Source organism: Myotis lucifugus, unplaced genomic scaffold, assembly GCF_000147115.1.
Source record: "Myotis lucifugus unplaced genomic scaffold, Myoluc2.0 scaffold_14, whole genome shotgun sequence".
In the NCBI taxonomy this organism is placed as follows: domain Eukaryota; kingdom Metazoa; phylum Chordata; class Mammalia; order Chiroptera; family Vespertilionidae; genus Myotis; species Myotis lucifugus.
In genome coordinates this window covers 13,178,246-13,195,961 of record NW_005871062.1, presented here as the reverse complement: position 1 = coordinate 13,195,961, position 17,716 = coordinate 13,178,246, and the positions used below count along the sequence as shown (strand labels likewise).

Sequence of the window (17,716 nt, the reverse complement as noted above, 5' to 3'; positions counted from 1 at the left end):
GTGCATGAATTTCATGCACCAGGCGCACGCCTGCCTCTCTCTCTCTCTCTCTCTCTCTCTCTCTCTCTCTCTCTCTCTATATATATATATATATATATATATATATCACTGTATAAATTCTCAGAGTTCAAGCTAAGTATTTTGATATCAGAGCATCTCGGTTTAGCTAATCGTGTTCAAGCTTGATCATAAATGCAAGACTTGATTATATAAAAATTATTTTTACAAATGGTCAGTTTTTTAAAGGCATTAGCTGACACACTAAATATTTTGATTAGGAATGACATACTCTTTTTTCAAGTTTTTAATGTATGAAATCTGAATTCTGCCTGTGATATACATGACATCAACTTTTTTAGGTCAGAGTTGTGGCTAACCTCACTTTTACATTCAGTCTTAAGCAACTGAACCAGCTCTCTATACCTTGACAGTCTCTCCTCCTTAACGTACTATAACAGCCTGTACTAATTCCATCATAATATGTATCACATTGCATTTTAATTACTAGTGTATGGGTCTCATCAGATTGGGGTTCCTTGAGAGCAGACTTTCATGTTCACTGTGCCTTGAAGTAAATACCAAATTATTTACGAAATGAGTAATGATAGAACAATGTTTCTATTCAAATGGTATGTATCCATAATTATTTTGCATTAATTTCCAAATATTCTATAATTTGATTTAGAATCTTCAAATTTAAATAATAAACTTATACCAAGGCTTTGACTTAGTTTGTGCTAAATCATTTTTAAAATGTGTAGCTTCAGGACATTTATTATAAAAAGCTGTTTTCATATACATGACTAACAACTTAAAATTCACCATACATTTACTTCATTTTTTGGCTTGACCGTCTAGTAAATCTTTAGCTTCATTGATTTTGGCTGCTATATAAGGAGATCCTCCTATAGGGAAAAAGAAGAAATATTAGATGGAGTCTCAGTTTCTGACTGGTGAAAAGCTATTCTCATTTCAAGGATCCCTATGCTTATCTGAGAGGTGCAATTAGCAGAAATAGCATTCCAAAAAATAATTACGATACTGCGACTGGATAACCACATATATGGCAATATATCTGACCAATGGGAAATGAGATTTCACAAAACCAGCAACTTTTAAAGAAGTTTAAACTGATGACGAATAGAATTTCACAAAACCTATATAGACTTACATAACTTTGAAATAATGTAAGTTACCTACCTATAGTGATGATTACAAGTCATAAATGAACAGAAAGTTACTGTGCTCTGTTATTTTAAAACCTTGATATTCTCAGAGGCTTCTGAGCTTTGTTGGAAAGGCCTCACTTTGCTTTAGATCCTTTTTTTGCCCTTCATATTTTTTCTTTTCCTGTTATTGTCCCTTTACAATGTTATATACAGTCTTTCCTACTAATCTGCTGAAGGAGTAATTCTCAAAGTGTGGTCCTTAGACCAACCAGCATCAGCATCAATGAGACTGGTAGAAATGTGAATTTATGGGCTCCACCCTAGACTTTAGTCAGAAGCCCTCCAGTTAATACAAACTAAATTTCATAAAAGAGGCTATGCAGTCAGATACCAAAAAATTGCAACTGTGTTTTAACTCAAAGACCTTTTAATGAAAGGCCTCTCCTTATAAAAGGGGTTGAGCACTATAATGTAGATTTTGTGGTCTATATTTTGGCATTCCAAGGAATTACTTCAACACAGCTAAAGCTTCTTAGAAGTGTATCAGAAACTGATAAATACATTCTATAGGTTTCTAACTATGTAAACTCAAGTTCAAAGGTCTAAAGGAATAAATTCATACTTTTGGTCTCATTAACTGAAATTGAATATTAAAGAATGTAGTCCAAATGCCAGGAGAATTTGACTATTAGAAATCAAATTTTATCACAATTGCAGATCCTCAAAATATTGTTAATGCTTATCACTACTTCCAAATTCTAGTAGTTATTAGATATCTACTCATTATTGTGTAAGTAAATTTTTCACTCAGAATTCATTCTTGTAAGACAAATGGATCCAGCCTGGGAGACAGTGCTCACACACAGATTTAGGCACTTCCCTTATTATAGGACAAGAATTAGATATAAATTATCACATTAACACTTGGAGTGGGGGAAACGAGTTAAGTCGGCTCGCGTGAATTGCGCGTACTCCGCGGGAGCCGTCTTTAACTCGGTTCATATAGATTTGCGGTGGAGTGCGGGAAACGTGTAAACTCGGGCCGATTGTAACTGCGTATTACCAAATATTTGTTTGTAATCCACCCTTTTGGTGGATGGAACAAAACCAAAAGACAGAGCCATCTTATATTTTGGCGGGAAATTCACCCCACACCGGAGTGTTAATAACAATTACAAAGTCACTACAACATGCATATGAAGAGTTTAATGACTACTTACCCTTGTCTGGGTGATTTAAAAGCATAATTCGTCGGTGAGCATCTCTTATTTTTCCTTTATTGGCAGTAGGGCTAATTTAAAAAGGAAAAGGTGGTATTTCAGACTACTTCTGGATCACAAAAAATTGTACATAAAGGGCAATTAAAGATGCAAAACTAGAGTAAGTCAACACAACAGTGTGAAACTCTGTTTAGGAACCTCTTCCTTATCACACAAGATGAATATTTTGAATCGGAAGTAAACAGTTCCTTAGAAAAATTAAAATTCTCAAAAATTTAATAGAGCTTGATAATATTCATTTCAACAGTCCTTTTGTTGGGAAGAATGTTTAAGAATGTGGGAATGAAGGCAGAATTTCCCCACAAAAACTTATAGAGAACAACACTGAGCACTGTTATTATCTGTTGCACATTTATGTTTCAATGAATTAAGAAGTGCTTATGTGCCAATGTGCGTCTCATTGGAATTTTGTAGGGAGTGTTTAGATGTTAAAATAGACATGATACAAATAACTCCTTCCTAATGAACAAAGGTTTTTCTTACATTTATTGATAGCTCTAGAGTTGTAGAAAATATAAAAATTATTAGAAGTTATTTTACCTTACACCTAGTATTAATGCTGCTTCTCGTTTTGTCATTTTGGGTTCAAACCCACCTCTGTAATAGCCACCACTGAAGGCCTGAAAGAGGAAATGCATTAGTAAGAAAAGATTATTAGAATAAACTGAGAGTTGCTAAAAAAAATGTCTGTGAATGTCCATAGAATTAGCAGGAAAACGAAGACATTTCCGATAACTTGTACTTTAGCTTTATAAGTAGCAACAAATATTTTAATGATTATCAAATATCCATTTTTTCCCTAGACAACCTAAACTGTCTTGAAAATGTAAGACAAAACAATAGTGCCTCAACCCAGTTTTTCTGGGAGTGAAGGGAAGATTCCAAGTTAGCCATGTTCTACATAAAAATTTCATCTCATAGTATCACTATGTCGTAGAACAAGTCCCTCAAGAGGATTTAGAGATCTTTAAGACAAGTGGTTCAGATTAAGATATATATGGAGAAAAATCAGGCTATTAGGTCTTCTGACCTTATTATGTAAGAAATATTTGTAAAGCCTACCATCACCCTCTTTTCAATCATGATGCTCAACAAGCTGTCACAGCCATATTCATTCTGATCTGTGACCACAGATGGTGTCATTACATCTCATCCAGGCATCATCTATAGCAGTGGTTCTCAACCTTCCTAATGCTTCGACCCTTTAATACAGTTCCTCATGTTGTGGTGACCCCCAATTTCATTGTTACAAATTGAACATAAAAAAAGCATAGGGATTAATCACAAAAACAATATGTAATTATGTATGTTTTCCGATGGTCTTAGGAGACCCCTATGAAAGGGTCGTTTGACCCCCAAAGGGGTCGAGACCCACAGGTTGAGAACCGCTGGTCTATAGCCTAGTAAACTGCAGTGCTTCCCAAGTATGTTAGGGAGTGCCAGGACCGCACAGTGAAAATGGATCACTTCAGAGCCCTAGGTCCGTGTCTGTGATGCAAGGGGGCAGGGGGGATGTGGACAGATAATGCTGAAGTTAATAGTGTGTCAACAATAAAGTGATAGTAACTTTCATGATGCTAAGATTGTTAACACCTCTGTCCCAATTCTGTTACCCACAAAATTTGACTTTTTAGGGTAGCACCTACAAAGTTCAGAACTTCTAAACTCGCCTTGTAGAAAGCAGAAGGGACCCTCAAAGTAATCACTTAGAACTTCACAGATGTTTGGAAATTTACCCTCTTTAAATGTAATTCTAGTTTTCATATACAGGCAGCAAAGAATTAGCAAAAATGTTTAGGAAGTCTTACAGATTTTGGTAGACTTTGAAAAACTTGTTTCACTTGAGGCTCCATATGCTTCATGGCTTGCAAAACATAACGGCCTAAAAACAAAAAGTATAATCGAATAATTAAAAAGTCCTCAACCTCCCCTACTTCACCTCCATCCCCAAACCACAAACCCACCTGCAAATCCTGCAGCAGCAATGGTCAGTCCAACGGCTACCACTGTACTGGCCTGGGGAGGGGAAGCAGAGCACACATGTTACCTCTCTAATTCCCACCCTTCCCTATCACACCCCTCTCCCGTCCCAGCTCTGGGCAAGTTTTACTTCAACGGGAGAAACACCTTTTAGGGGAAAAGATTCCGCCCAATCATCCTTTAAAAGCACTACCACTTGGACATCCAAGGCACTGCAAAACCTCACGACGGGAGAAGAAAAGGAGGATCTCCCTCGCTTTGAAAACCTCCCTCACCTCAGAGCAAATGAAGTTAAAGTTCAAAGCAAAAGGAAAACAAAGCTGCAGCTGAGAGAGAACGGGCTCCGGACGGTTCCTGCAAATCTCTCCTAACGCACGTCCACGCCAACCGCGGGCTTAACGAGGAGCCCGGCTTTGCGGACGGAGCCTCCGGCAGCGCCCCGCCTCCGGGCCACGGGGACAGAGAGCACAGCGGGCAGGTACTGCGAGGCCGCGCCGGGGAGACGGGAGGACCCAGTGCGTCTCCACCGAGCGGGGCGGGCAGGGCGGCGGGCGGGGCTCGTGCCCCCCCAGGAGGGCCGCGGAGGAGCACCGGCCCGGGCGGGGCGGGCCCAGCTTTGCATCCTGGACGGCGGGACCCCGAGGCCGACCCCGGCCCACAGTCGCACGAGGGACACCCCGCGGCGCCCCTCCCCGCCGCGAGCTGGGGTTGACATGGGGCCCGGGATCGCCCGGGCCCCGCCAGGCCGCACTCACCATGGCTCCGGCTCGGCTCCCCTGCCTCCGCCGAGAGCGCGGTTCATCCCAGCCCGAAAGGCCGCGGCCACAGCTCCCCGCCGCTACCAGAAAGCGAGGGCGCCGCCAGCGGGGACCCAACGTCCACGCTCGGGCGCCCGCAACACTCGGTAGCGGCGCCGCGACCTGGGCCGGAAAACTGTCGTAAAAGGTGACAGCGGGCGGCAGGCAAGGTTGCTCTCAGGGGGCAGACGGGGAACGCTTCCGATTGGTGGACGGGCGGCAGGACCCGCCTCCCTGGGCTCGGCGGGGCTGCTCGGGGCTGCTCGGGGCTGCGGGGTTTGCTCCCGGCCCAGGACCTTGGGGAATCCCTCCAGGGAAGAGAATGGCGCGAACGAGCCTGAGGAAATGCTGGGCAGCCGCACTCTGAATATCCCTCCCTCCCTCCCAGGATCTCCATTTGCAGTTTATTTATTTATTTATTTTGGTGTGTTTCTTCATTGCATTACTTTTATTTTTTATTATTATTTATCAGAAATGATTTTTTTAAGTATTTACTGTTGAAAGTATTACAGATGTCCCCTTTGTGTTTGCATTTTTTCCATTGACCCCCTCCACCCCGGACCCGCCCCTCCCAGGCCTTCACCATTCTATTGTCTGTGCCTAAGGGCTATGCAAATATGCATATAAATTCCCTGGTTAATCACTCCCCTCCCACCCCTTCACTCTGCCTTCCCTCTGAAATTCGTCAGTTTGTTCCATGCTTCTAAGTCTGGCTTTATTTTATTCATCAGATTTTTTTTTCATTAGATTCTACATTCAGTGATTTTTTTAAAAAATTATTTTGATTGTTAAAAGTATTACAGATGTCTCCCATTTCCTCCCCTTGCCCCCTTCCATCCTGCTTCCGCCCGCCACCCCCAACCCCACTTCACCACACTACTGTCTGTGTCCATGGGCTATGCATATATACATATAAGTTCTTTGGGTAATCTCTTCCCCTCCCTTGAACCTCCTCCCCTCTGAGATCTGTCAGTCTCTTCCATTTGTTCATGTCTCTGGACCTATTCTGTTCATCAGTTTATTTTGTTCATTAGATTCCACATATAAGTGAGATCATGCCATTTAGTTTGTTTATAATTGTCAAGAGTACTGTTATCTTAAACATGTCATCATGAAGCCAAATGAATAGGTAGTAACCCGGAATAGCAAACTTGAAGCTGTTCCAGAAAGCCAAAGGGTGTTTCAGGGGTTGCTCCGTATCATTATTTTATTTTATTTTATTTTATCATCACTAAAAAGGACTTCTTCAGGGGAAAAAAAGGATTGCAGTTCAGAACTTGCAGACTTGGTGAGCCACGTGCAAATTCTCATTCTTTTATTAAAATTTTTTATTTATTTAAATATGTGACTGGACAATACCTTGTGTCAATGTTTGGGGTTTTGTTTTGTAGAATGGGATTACCCCTTCAAAGACAGCTAATATTCTTATCATGCGATATCAAAATCCCCCACAACTAAAAAAATGCTATTTACAGTTTCTATTCACAGCTCTCTCCCTCTCCCAAAATAAAAAGCAGGGTGTGGTTTTGCCTTTACAGGACATCAGTTTCGTATATCCCTACATAAATGCTTGAGAAGAGAAAAACAATGGAGACAATAATGGAAGTTTTACAATGCAATCTTTGGATGAGCAAAATAAGTTTAGAGTTACTTCCCAAAGTATTAAAAATCTGTTTACATTGCAATGAAATCCTGCTTTGATGAGCTGGTTGGTTATTCGACAAACATGCAAATGTATTGGCTTTGTTTTCCTCATCTGTCAAAAGATTCTGCATTTGTATCTCTAAGAGCTTTTCTAACCCTGAGATTTTTGTAAATGTAATGTATTGTCAACAAATGATTCAGCACTAAGACATGAGTTCAGTGTACATCTTCCTTTCTTGCCTCTCTTTTATCTGGCTTTTACCCAACAACCACAAAAGAAATAATCAAGTGATGCATAAGACTGAAAGGACGAGGGCTACGCCCTCCATCTTGCCCCGAATCCTCCATTTTTGGGCAGCAGCCATGTGCTCAGCAAGAAGCTTCTTCCGGGAAGCCCAAGCCTCTGCTAGCCACACCTAGGATTTCTTTAAACTAACCAATGATAATCAAGGGAAGTGCACGCCATAGATACGACCACATCCTGTGTAACAAGACACCGACTTGCGCCTGGCCAATCGGCAGGGCCCACAGTCCTCTCTCTTCCCCTTACTCCAACCCCCCTATAAAACCCCTCTACCCACAAAGCTCGCTCTCTCTGCCACTTGCCGCTGCGTCGGTAAGGAGGGTAGAGGAGCCAAGCCCGGGCTTGAATAAAGATTCTTATGCTTTTGCATTGGACACGGCTGGCTCCCTGGTATGGTCTCTTGGGGATCCTGAAATCTGGGCATAACAAAGACCTTGGACCCAACTGGCCTTCTGAAAAAGAATTACTATTATGTATTATGTTTGTTGTTGTTTTTTGTATATATAAACTATGGCATGCAGCTTACTTGAGGAACAGGTTACCATACAGAAGCCCAGCTCCAAGAAGCCAGGGATGGGCAATGCAGGGGGCACATAAAGTGGAGATAGCTCTCTTTTTTGGAGGCAAATCAGACTAGATGTTCAACCAGGCTGTGTCACTTACTAGTTGTGTGACCCAGACAAGTTATTTTTAACCCTGACTTTTCTCATTTGTAAAACAAGGGCAATGATGACTACCTTGCTGAATTTTTGTGAGAATAGAGATTAAATAAAGGTGTGTCCTGCACATAATTATACCTCAGTGTGTGGCTGTTGTTATCAGGAGGGAAGTCAGAGAGTACAGATGGTTGTGCAGAGGCCTTTCCAATTCTCATGACACCTTGACTCATGGATGTAAATCTGGTATTCCTTTCCCTACCCACAAAACAGGGGACTAGCAGGCACAAGAGAAAGGAACCGAGCACATCCGCTCAATTTTTCCTCTCACATTTATCAATCAGGTAAGTAAATCATTTCTTGGGGAAGAATAAATGAGAAGCAAGAAGGCATAAATTGCATTGTGGTTTCAAATAGTTTTTGATCATGAGTCTTTATGAGAAATGTACGTTACATAATGACTCAGAGGATGAATATATACTTGAACATACTCATAAGCACATACACACTCATGCACATATAAGTACACAATGAATTTAACATGTATTTAAATTGAATTTAATTGAAAGTAATGTTTTTGAGGCAACATTTTTTCTTCATGAAATGCATGCTGGTCTTTTCTGTTTCTTAAAAAAAAAAACAATGCTGAGAAACCCATTAAATTCACAGCCCCTAATTGGTCATGATCTGAAGTTTGGAAGTGCTCTCTACGTAAAAATCCACACTTGGAAATATGATGCTGGGCAAATAAGAGTTGGTATTGTTCCCTAAAAACTATGTGTCAGCCATTGTGCTAAATGCTTTACGTAGATTATTTTAATTCACTTAGTGACAGTGATATTTATTTCTGTTTTGCAGATGATGACATTTTGTCAGGTACACTGTTTTCTCTTCCAGTTCCCTTCTCTACCGATTTCCATTCTGCTCTGTGTCCCAAATGAGCGCATGAAGCTAGGAGGCTGACCTTAGCTCTCTCTGCCTTCTGCCTTGGGGTTCATTTTGTCTGAGATCAGAAGATGAGAAGGGAGGAGGAGTGTGAGTTCATGGGCTTCATTTCTCCATTTTTCTTTCTGGTGGTTGTCCCTGAAGAATGCAGTTCCTGGGGTGTGTGTGTGTGTGTGTGTGTGTGTGTGTGTGTGTGTGTGTGTTGTTCAGGTAATTACTACCACTCCTTGCTCCCTCAGGTCTAAGGATAGTACCGACTCCATTGGCTCTCTCTGCCTTGCTAGACACAGAACACTTGACCATCATTTGTTAGTTTCCTTCAATCTTGTCCACATTTTTGTAAATAGTTTGTTTATTAAAGTCTCAGCTATTCCACTTGGGTATGCCATCTGTTTCCAGCATGGATTTTGACTGTTGTAAGAGGCAACTGAAATAATCCAAGTAGGAGACGATGGTAGCTATGCCAGGCCAGCTCAGCCAAGGGTTTGGTGAGCCTGGGGTGGGGGGGGGAGAAGGATGTAGAAAAGACAGACAAAGAGAATAAGCTGGGTCTACTCTAGGTGGATCTTCCTGTGCCTGGCTGAGGCCACAGAGAGAGATCCAGAGGCAAGTTGAGCCTTTATTTTATAGCCAGAGGTAAACAAGGTAGTGGTCACCATAGTTACACTGTTCTTGTGAGTTTCACTTGTTTTGGCAGCACTTGCTGCACTTCCCACAGCCCATTAGCTACTCAGATAAGATCTAGGGAGCGTCATAAGGTAAAGCCTAATTGTTCTAAGAGGGCTGTGCCCTCTAAACTGGGACTTGTTTGTGGCTTTGCCAACAGGTCAATCTGAGGCTTAACCCTATGGCAGCTCCCTACAGTAGCAGTGGATGTGGAAAGAAATGCCTGGACCCCTGCTTATATTTTGAAGGAATAGCTGATAGAATTTGCTGGTGGGTGAGATGTGTGTGAGAGAAAGAAAGGATTCAAGAATGACTCCAAAGCTATAGCTTGAGTAGCTGGAAGGAGGGGATTGCCATTTAATGGGACTGGAAAGACTTGAGAAAGAGAAAAGTTAGAGGTGGGAACTTTTTCATGTTAAGTTTGAAATACCAGCTTGTTAGCTAAGCAACGTTTTCAAGTGGCATTTGAATATTCATGTATGGCATCAAGAGAGAAGTCTCAAGTCTTAAGCCCATAGATAGATCGTCTTATGAAATCACCCATTGCATGAGTGGAGAGAGAAACAAGAGGAATAAGGCCTGTGTTTGGGGAATCTTCCATATTTGGAGTTTAGGGATATGAGGAAAACCAGAAAATTAGACTGAAAAGGAGTGACCAGAAACCAGGTGAGTGTGGTGGAAGAATAACCAACAGTTGACTGCTAGAGATCTTTGGTGATATTTATAAGAAAAGTTTCTGTGATGTGATGGAGTGGTCAAGAGAGGGTGGGAGGAGAAACGTGAAGATATGGATCATAAGACATCTCTTCCAAGGAATTTTGCTGAAAAGGGAATTAGAGAAATAGGGCAGTGCCCAGAGGGAGCAGTATGAGAGGTGTGGTTTTTTTTTTTTTTGTTTTTTTTTTAAGATGGAAGAAATAAAAGCATGTTTATCTGCTAGAGGAATGATTTTATAGATAATTTAACAGAAGTCATTGAATTATATAATTTAAGACTGAGAAGAAACTGTAGAGACCACTCCCTCCCCCCGCCCCCCCCCCCAACACACACACACACACACACACACACCAACGGCTTCTTTTTTTAAATGAGGAAATGTTTGATTTCTCAGAGTGGTTGATTAACTTTTCTAAAGCCTTGACAGAGTCCAGTTACCACTTACCCTTATTGTCTACTTTCCAGATGTATATAATGTCAGGGTCATAAGATGAGAGGGTTATAGAATTGCCTTTCCCTATATTTCCTCACCCCTCTTTTTAGGAATTAGCTCAGATCCGGATTAATGTAGTCTAAATTCCTGACCAGCAGCCATTTAGCCCCCTCACATAATGCTGTATATAAAGCTAAATGGCACTCAATAAATAATTTTCTTCCTTTCTCCTTCATTCCTCTCCTTTTATCCTCTTTCTTCCCTCCTTTCCTCTAATGAGCCTTCATGATCTGATAATCTGCCATTAGGAGTTCATCCTATGGTTGGGGTATGAATATTCTTGGTAAGTGGGGATACTGAGGTTCGATCAACAGACTCCTCTATGAAGTATTTTAAGAGATCCTTTTGGTGTTATAACTAGTAAAAGGAATACTTTAATTGGGGTGTAGAAAGGAGAGAAGAAAGAAGAGATTTAGAGCAAGAGGGACTGAGGACTGGCCTGGGTAGGAATACTATGAGGACCTAGGGCAGTGGGGAACTAGATGGGATGCTGGGAAGCCAGAGGGAAGGCCAGAGGTCCAGCTACTCTTTGCTCCAGTCAGCCTCGTGTACATCCAGGTCAGGTGACCCCGCCCTGCTCTAGGGCTATTATACAATAATTTATAACTATTTCTCCTGTGAGTTTTCTCTTCCTTTTACTCAACTTGTTTCATTTTTTTCCCCCTCACTGCATGTGTTTTAGTCTGACTTCCTATTTTCCTTTCTAATTACAATTTATTTAATCTGGAACATGTGAGTAGAAGGCCAGAGAACTGCAATGTGTTTGACCAGAGTTACAACACCCAGGAGGCATGTACTTTATCAAGCCTCTCTTCTCTTCTAGGCTATGAGGAAGGAAATTTGAGGCACTCAGGATTTCAGGGGAAACTTGGAGATTTGGGTAATGTAGGCGACTTTTTCTCAATGGAGATTTCCCAGCAACTCCTCATTTCATTCCATCTTTGCTTGTCTTTCCCCCTGGCCTTCCTCAGTCTGTTTCCTCCCTTCCCTAGGCAGGATTCCACTTGTAGGCAGCAGCTTTATGCACTGAATAAATCAAGCCCTCCCTGCTGAGCTGTCAGCAAATGGGACTGACCAACAGAACAGTTTGTGTAAGTGCATCTTGTGCCTGGGCCAGGCAGACAAGCACAATCATTTGATTGCTGGAGATTGCCACTAAATGAGGGTGAAATAGTGGGTCTGAGACTTGTTGGTGAATATTATTAATAATATAGTGTCATGCATTAATAACATAGTGTCATGTGAAACAAAGCTATACTGGAGGGTCTGTCTGAAGTCCCATTTTAAATCACATTTTCTAAGCCAAGAAGTAATAAAGCCAGGTGTCTTCAAGCACTTTGGGAGCAAAAGCTCCATGAAATTCTTCCTGGCACCTGTGATGTCCTTAGTTACTGCATGGTCAACTTTCTTAGCCCACCTACCACCACAGACAACCCTTCCAGTCTCTATGTCTCCCTTCATAAACCATAATCCTGCCCAATGTGATTTGTCACCATTGTTCTCCACATGTGCCCTTGGGCTTTTATTCAAACCATTACCTTCACTCCAAGCGCCCTTCCCTCTTCCCATCTCTGTCCCTCAGTTAAAGGCCTAGATCAAATGTACATTCCGTGAAGCCCTTTTTCTTCATTCGTTTGGAATAGGCGTCCACAAACATTTTATGTACAGGAACCAGTCGTGAAATTTTAGTCTTTGCAGGCCACGTATAGCTTCTGCATTCGTTGTTTTATCAACATGTAAAAACTATCCTTAGCTCGTGGACTATTCAGAAACAGACCACAGATGCATTTGGCTCATTGGTCATAGTTAGTTAATTCATGGTCTAAAGTGATCTCTTCTTTATATGAACTCCCTGTGCAATTCTGTTACACGTGCCACTTATTACATCCAGCCTTGTATGGAAATTATTGGTATACAGGTATTTTCTGTATTGGACTGAAGATCCTTGAGAGTAGAAATCATGTCTCGTGTCCTTTATTTTACTCTCTACAACATCTATTATAGTATCTGAACATAGAAAGTGCTGAAAGGATATTTGTAGAGTGAATGAATAAATTACTTCTAATGTCTTCTAGCCAGGACATAATTTTTTACCAACTTTCCCAAGCATTTATTTTGTGATAGGTGGGTCTTCCACCTTTACCCCAATCCTGGAAACCCTTAATACGGCCAGGTGCACTCTAAGTACAACTAGTAATTAGACATATAATATTGTTTTCATTTATTAAAGATTGTATTCATTGAACACTTACTATGTGCAAAGCTCTGAGAAAACATCAATGGACAGCATAGGCAGAATCCTCAGCCCCTGTGCTGCTTTGCAGTCTAGACTGGGGAGCATGATCTTAATGTGAGCTCTTCTGATATGTCTTAACTTCACGTTCCTATTTTTCAGATCATTGACTTAATAATAATAATATTTGCCACTTGGTTTGCCAGGGTACAAGAAAGAATAAAAACTATAATAGTAGAAGCCGACATTTATTGTATGCCTTAGACAGTTATAGATATCCTTTTTAATATGTACAACCACATGCAGAATTTAATGAAGCAATTAACTGCATTTAGTTATTTTGTTGTCAATCTGGATAAACTGGTGATCACAGCTGTCACTTAACTGTATTATAGGAGATAAACCAGTTGACTAGAGGCAATATCTTGATCACAAGCTAAATTAAGCAACACCATTTAGAATAGGCATCTAGTGCTTAATTGGTGGTGATTTTAAAAAAATAACTTAGCTGGTAAGCGAAGGAGTAGAAAAAAAAAAGGAATAGAGATTTGATTAAAAGTCTGTTTTAAATCCTAAGCCTGATCTTTCCAATGTAATCAAAATAATGTTAGATCATGTCAAGTTTCATTCCTAGCACCTATTTGCACCGAAATGAACAATAGTGAAGCAAAAATAGTAAACAAAAACAAGTACGCATACAATTAGTTGAAAAAAATTAAGATATTTTATGGCAGTCTCTAAAGAAAATACCAAAAGAGGGAGCAAGTTGTTAGTAGTTAAAAGAATTTTCTTAAGGTCCTCTTTCCTTATTGTGTCTTTCTTATTGTCTGCCCACACATTAACACACAAAATTCTTAACTCTCCCAATTCTTCCCAGTGCCATTTGCTCAGCAGTTTTTCCTCTTGCTACCACTCTTCAATCTATTTTTTTCCCCTTTGAGTTACTCTCTGCCCATTTAAGATTTCCCCATTCCTTTATTATATTCTCTCTCTCCTGCAATGCACGCTGTGGGAGGGCACATTCTAAGATGGCCCCCAAGATTCCCAACCACTGGTGCACACTCCCTGTATGATTCTATATCCCCTAGGCCCGTAGTAGTCGGCAAACTGCGGCTCGCGAGCCACATGCGGCTCTTTGGCCCCTTGAGTGTGGCTCTTCCACAAAATACCACGTGCGCTGGCAAAGGTGAGGATAAAGTCACTCCTGTGGTTATGTTACTTTATGTAAGACACCATCATAGCAGACTGGAGTGAGACTCTCCTGCTTGCTTTGAAGAAGTAAGCTGTCACGGTTTAAAAGACTGTGACTAGGACATGAGGGTGGGCTCACGGAGCTGAGAACAACTTCTAGGGGCTGACAGCCAGTAAGAATGTGGGACATTAGTTCTACAACTGCAAGCACCGAATTCTGCCGACAACTTCAGTGAGCTTGGAAGAGGCCCCCAGCCTCAGATGAGAATGCAGCTCTGGCTGCCACCTTGATTTTGGACTTTGGAGTCCCTCAGCACAGTACTCAGTTACAGCGTGCCTAGACTTCTGAGCTAGTGAGGTAATGCGCTTTTTTTTTTTAAGCCAATACATTTGTGTTAATCTATTACACGGCAATAGAAAACAAATGCACGGATGTTAATTCGGTTTGTGTAATAAGGTCAGGAAATATCTGGGGAAAGGGAAAGGGTGTGTTTATATTTTTGTTCCATGCATTTTTACTTTTGTATTTGTGATATCAGTATTCTAATCTTTTTTTTTCCTCCACTACAATACACAAACTACACCTGAAGAATGTGATATCCTTCTATCACAAGTGACTCCTCATATCTATGAATCTCCAAGGGTCAGGCTAAAGCTTTTGTAGTTTGGCTAGAATATGCTTTAGGTTGAAAACTACTGCATCATAATATTTTAGGGACTGCTAAACCAGTCTGGAATAGATCATACATTGACTTTTATTTCAATCTGCTGGAAATTTGAAGTCACTTAAACTCAGAGACCAGTAGTGTCTTCCTCTTCCTGATAAAGACATAACCCTCCCTGCTCCTGTCGCCTACCTAAAGATGGGATTCTTCAATCATCAAATCTGTACTGGGCTTCTAGGAAAGTTGTTCCATGCATTTTTACTTTTGTATTTGTGATATCAGTATTCTAATCTTTTTTTCCCCTCCACTACAATACACAAACTACACCTGAAGAATGTGACATCCTTCTATCACAAGTGACTCCTCATATCTTCCCTTTTCCTCATATCTAGGAAAGTTGCTATGGCTTTGTTGGTAATTATAGGTAGATGGTGTGGAGGAGGGATACCTCTAAGCATACACAGACCTAATGGTCTACTATTTGAGCAAGTTGCTGGGAGAGGTGGTGAAAGCATTATGGCTCCTTTTATTGAATTTTCTTAGAGAAAAAAATGTAGACGAAGGTGATATCTAATACAACTCCTCTATCTCATTGAAGGCATAAAAAGGTGTGTTTCTCATCCCCCCTTTTCTGTCAATGTTCATGTAGATAATTTACATTGATTTCTGAATGTTAACATAGTTTTGCATTCTTCAACTGGATCATAACATATTTATTTTTCTGTATTGCTGGATTTGATTTGATAATATTTTATTTAGGATTTGTACCTATGTTCACTCATGACATCAACCTGTAATGTGCCTTTCTCTTAATGTCATTTTCAGGTATCGATGTCAAAGTTATATTGCCCTCATAAAATGAATTGGGAACGGTGTAGGCTAGAAAATCGCTTTCCAAGTGACATTCATGCCCTAATCTCTGGATTCTATTAATGTTACCTTATTTGGAGAAAGAGTCATTCACTCTCCATAAACTGGAATGTGGTTCATAATAAGTTAATTGCAATAGTGAGAAAGACATATATGGGCTCGGGCTCAGGCTCAAGTACCAAAGATGAAAAGTTAAGATTATAACATTAAGAATACAATGAAAAGTGAGAGAAGAGGAAAATAGTTCCATGTAGATTGCTGGAGCATATTAGAACTAGAGCAAAAACAGAACGTCAGCAGTTTGCAGTACCTTGATCTTTCAACCCTTTTAAAGGCAGCCATACATTGCACACAGGCCGGCCTTTAAGGATAAGAGTCACTCAGGAATGACCTTTGACCCTGGCATTCGAATTCTGCCTTAAGACCCAGGCTTTAGAAGGCTCCATTCTGGCCCTTCTCTGGCTGTGCCTCTCCTGATGGCTGATGTGTTTGTGGGACCAAGGAGGTGTGCTCACTCAGATACTGTGTTCTCCTTTCTAGACCACTTCCCGGGAACCCACAAGCAGAGACCTCTTACTGAGCAGGAAGAAGAGAAATGATGGGAAGAAAAGGTAAAGGTGGGAGGGTGCATTGTGCAAAGCTCGGAGCCTCCAATTGTCCAGGGCCCCACAGAGGTTAGGGTTGGGCCTGTACTTGCTGGCATTCCAGCCCATTTTCTTTACTTTCTCCATTTTCAGCTCCTGTCTTCGATCTATATTCCATCAGGCAGTTTTCTGTTTTTAACTTTATTTATCCTTAATTAGGAGTCCCTTCATGCAAAGGTTCTGTGAATTTGAATGGGAAATTTTTACATTTTTATTTTCACTAATTTCTAATTGAAATCTATCATTTCCTTCTATTATGAATGCAGGCAAGTATGGTAACATTAGTAGTACCTATAACTTTGTTACCAGTACAAATCACAGATATATTTATAGCATATTAAAGTCTTAAAATATCATTTATACTTATACTACAAAACATTATTTTGAAATAATTTTTATTTAATGTGTTAATAAAAATGCATACTTACATATCACAAATGAAAAACAAATTTCTATACCTTTATTTTGATACTAGAGGCCTGGTGCACGAAATTCGTGCATGGGGTGGGGGTCCCCTCAGCCCAGCCTGCACCCTCTCCAATCCGGGACCCCTTGGGGCAGTGGTTCTCAACCTTCTGGCCCTTTAAATACAGTTCCTCATGTTGTGACCCAACCATAAAATTATTTTCATTGCTACTTCATAACTGTAATGTTTCTACTGTTATGAATCATAATGTAAATATCTGATATGCAGGATGGTCTTAGGCGACCACTGTGAAAGGGTCGTTCAACCGCCAAAGGGGTCGCGACCCACAGGTTGAGAACCGCTGCCTTGGTGGATGTCTGACTGCAGGTTTAGGCCCTATCCCGGGGATCGAGCCTAAACCGGCAGTCGGACATCCCTCTCACAATCTGGGACTGCTGGCTCCTAACTGATCATCTGTCTGCCTGCCTGATAGCTCCTGCCTGCCAGCCTGATTGCCCCTAACCACTCCCTGCCGGCCTGATTGATGCCTAACTGCTCCCCTGCCAGCCTGATCGCACCCACCTGCCCTCCCCTGCAGGTCTGGTCACCCCCAACTGCCCTCCCCTGCAGGCCTGGTCGCCCCCAGCTGCCCTCCCTGCCGGCCTGATTGCCCACAACTGCCCTCCCCTGCTGGCCTGTTTGCCTCCAACTGCCCTCCCTGCCGGCCATCTTGTGGTGGCCATCTTGTGATGATGTGAGTGCAGCCATCTTGTGATGATGTCATGCGAAGGTGTGATGCCACCTAAGCTTTTATTTTATAGGATTATCTGAAGTAGCATTTTGAATAGTTTAATTTTGATATTTATTTAATTGCTTTAACTACTTTAGGAGTCTTGGAATTTAAAAAACCTTAGAATAATATTTACTAATATTATTAGTAATACATTAAATCTTATAATTTTGTGTGTGCTGGTGTTCTCAATATAAGGAAGATTTTCTGAAACTAATAAGTTTGGGAATACGTCTAGAAAAGTCATTAAATGGGGTCTGGTGGGG

The 17,716-nt window shown here is 41.1% G+C and overlaps 1 protein-coding gene across 2 annotated transcripts; it reads right to left on the bottom strand.

Annotated features, from left to right (window-relative positions):
• Positions 1-727: 727 nt before the first annotated feature.
• DNAJC19 (DnaJ heat shock protein family (Hsp40) member C19) lies at positions 728-5,374 on the bottom strand. Of its 2 annotated transcripts, XM_006084874.3 has the most exons (6): positions 5,185-5,374; positions 4,414-4,465; positions 4,258-4,331; positions 2,990-3,069; positions 2,390-2,460; positions 728-905 (listed from the first exon to the last, which is right to left on the bottom strand). In XM_006084874.3, exons 1-6 carry the CDS (start codon positions 5,185-5,187, stop codon positions 835-837), a joined length of 351 nt encoding a protein of 116 aa, XP_006084936.1. In that variant the 5' UTR covers positions 5,188-5,374; the 3' UTR covers positions 728-834. The 2 variants fall into 2 exon arrangements, with proteins under 2 accessions (XP_006084936.1, XP_023606418.1); XM_023750650.1 differs by lacking the exons at positions 4,414-4,465; positions 5,185-5,374 and adding an exon at positions 3,512-3,651.
• Positions 5,375-17,716: the final 12,342 nt, after the last annotated feature.

What these genes read in the sequence shown, in the direction of transcription:
- DNAJC19 (XM_006084874.3), bottom strand. An exon ending in GCATTAATACTAGGTGTAAG is followed by an intron (nt 2,461 to 2,989) that starts GTAAAATAACTT and finishes TTTTTAAATTAG; the next exon opens with CCCTACTGCCAATAAAGGAA. An exon ending in TTTAAATCACCCAGACAAGG is followed by an intron (nt 906 to 2,389) that starts GTAAGTAGTCAT and finishes TTTTCCCTATAG; the next exon opens with GAGGATCTCCTTATATAGCA.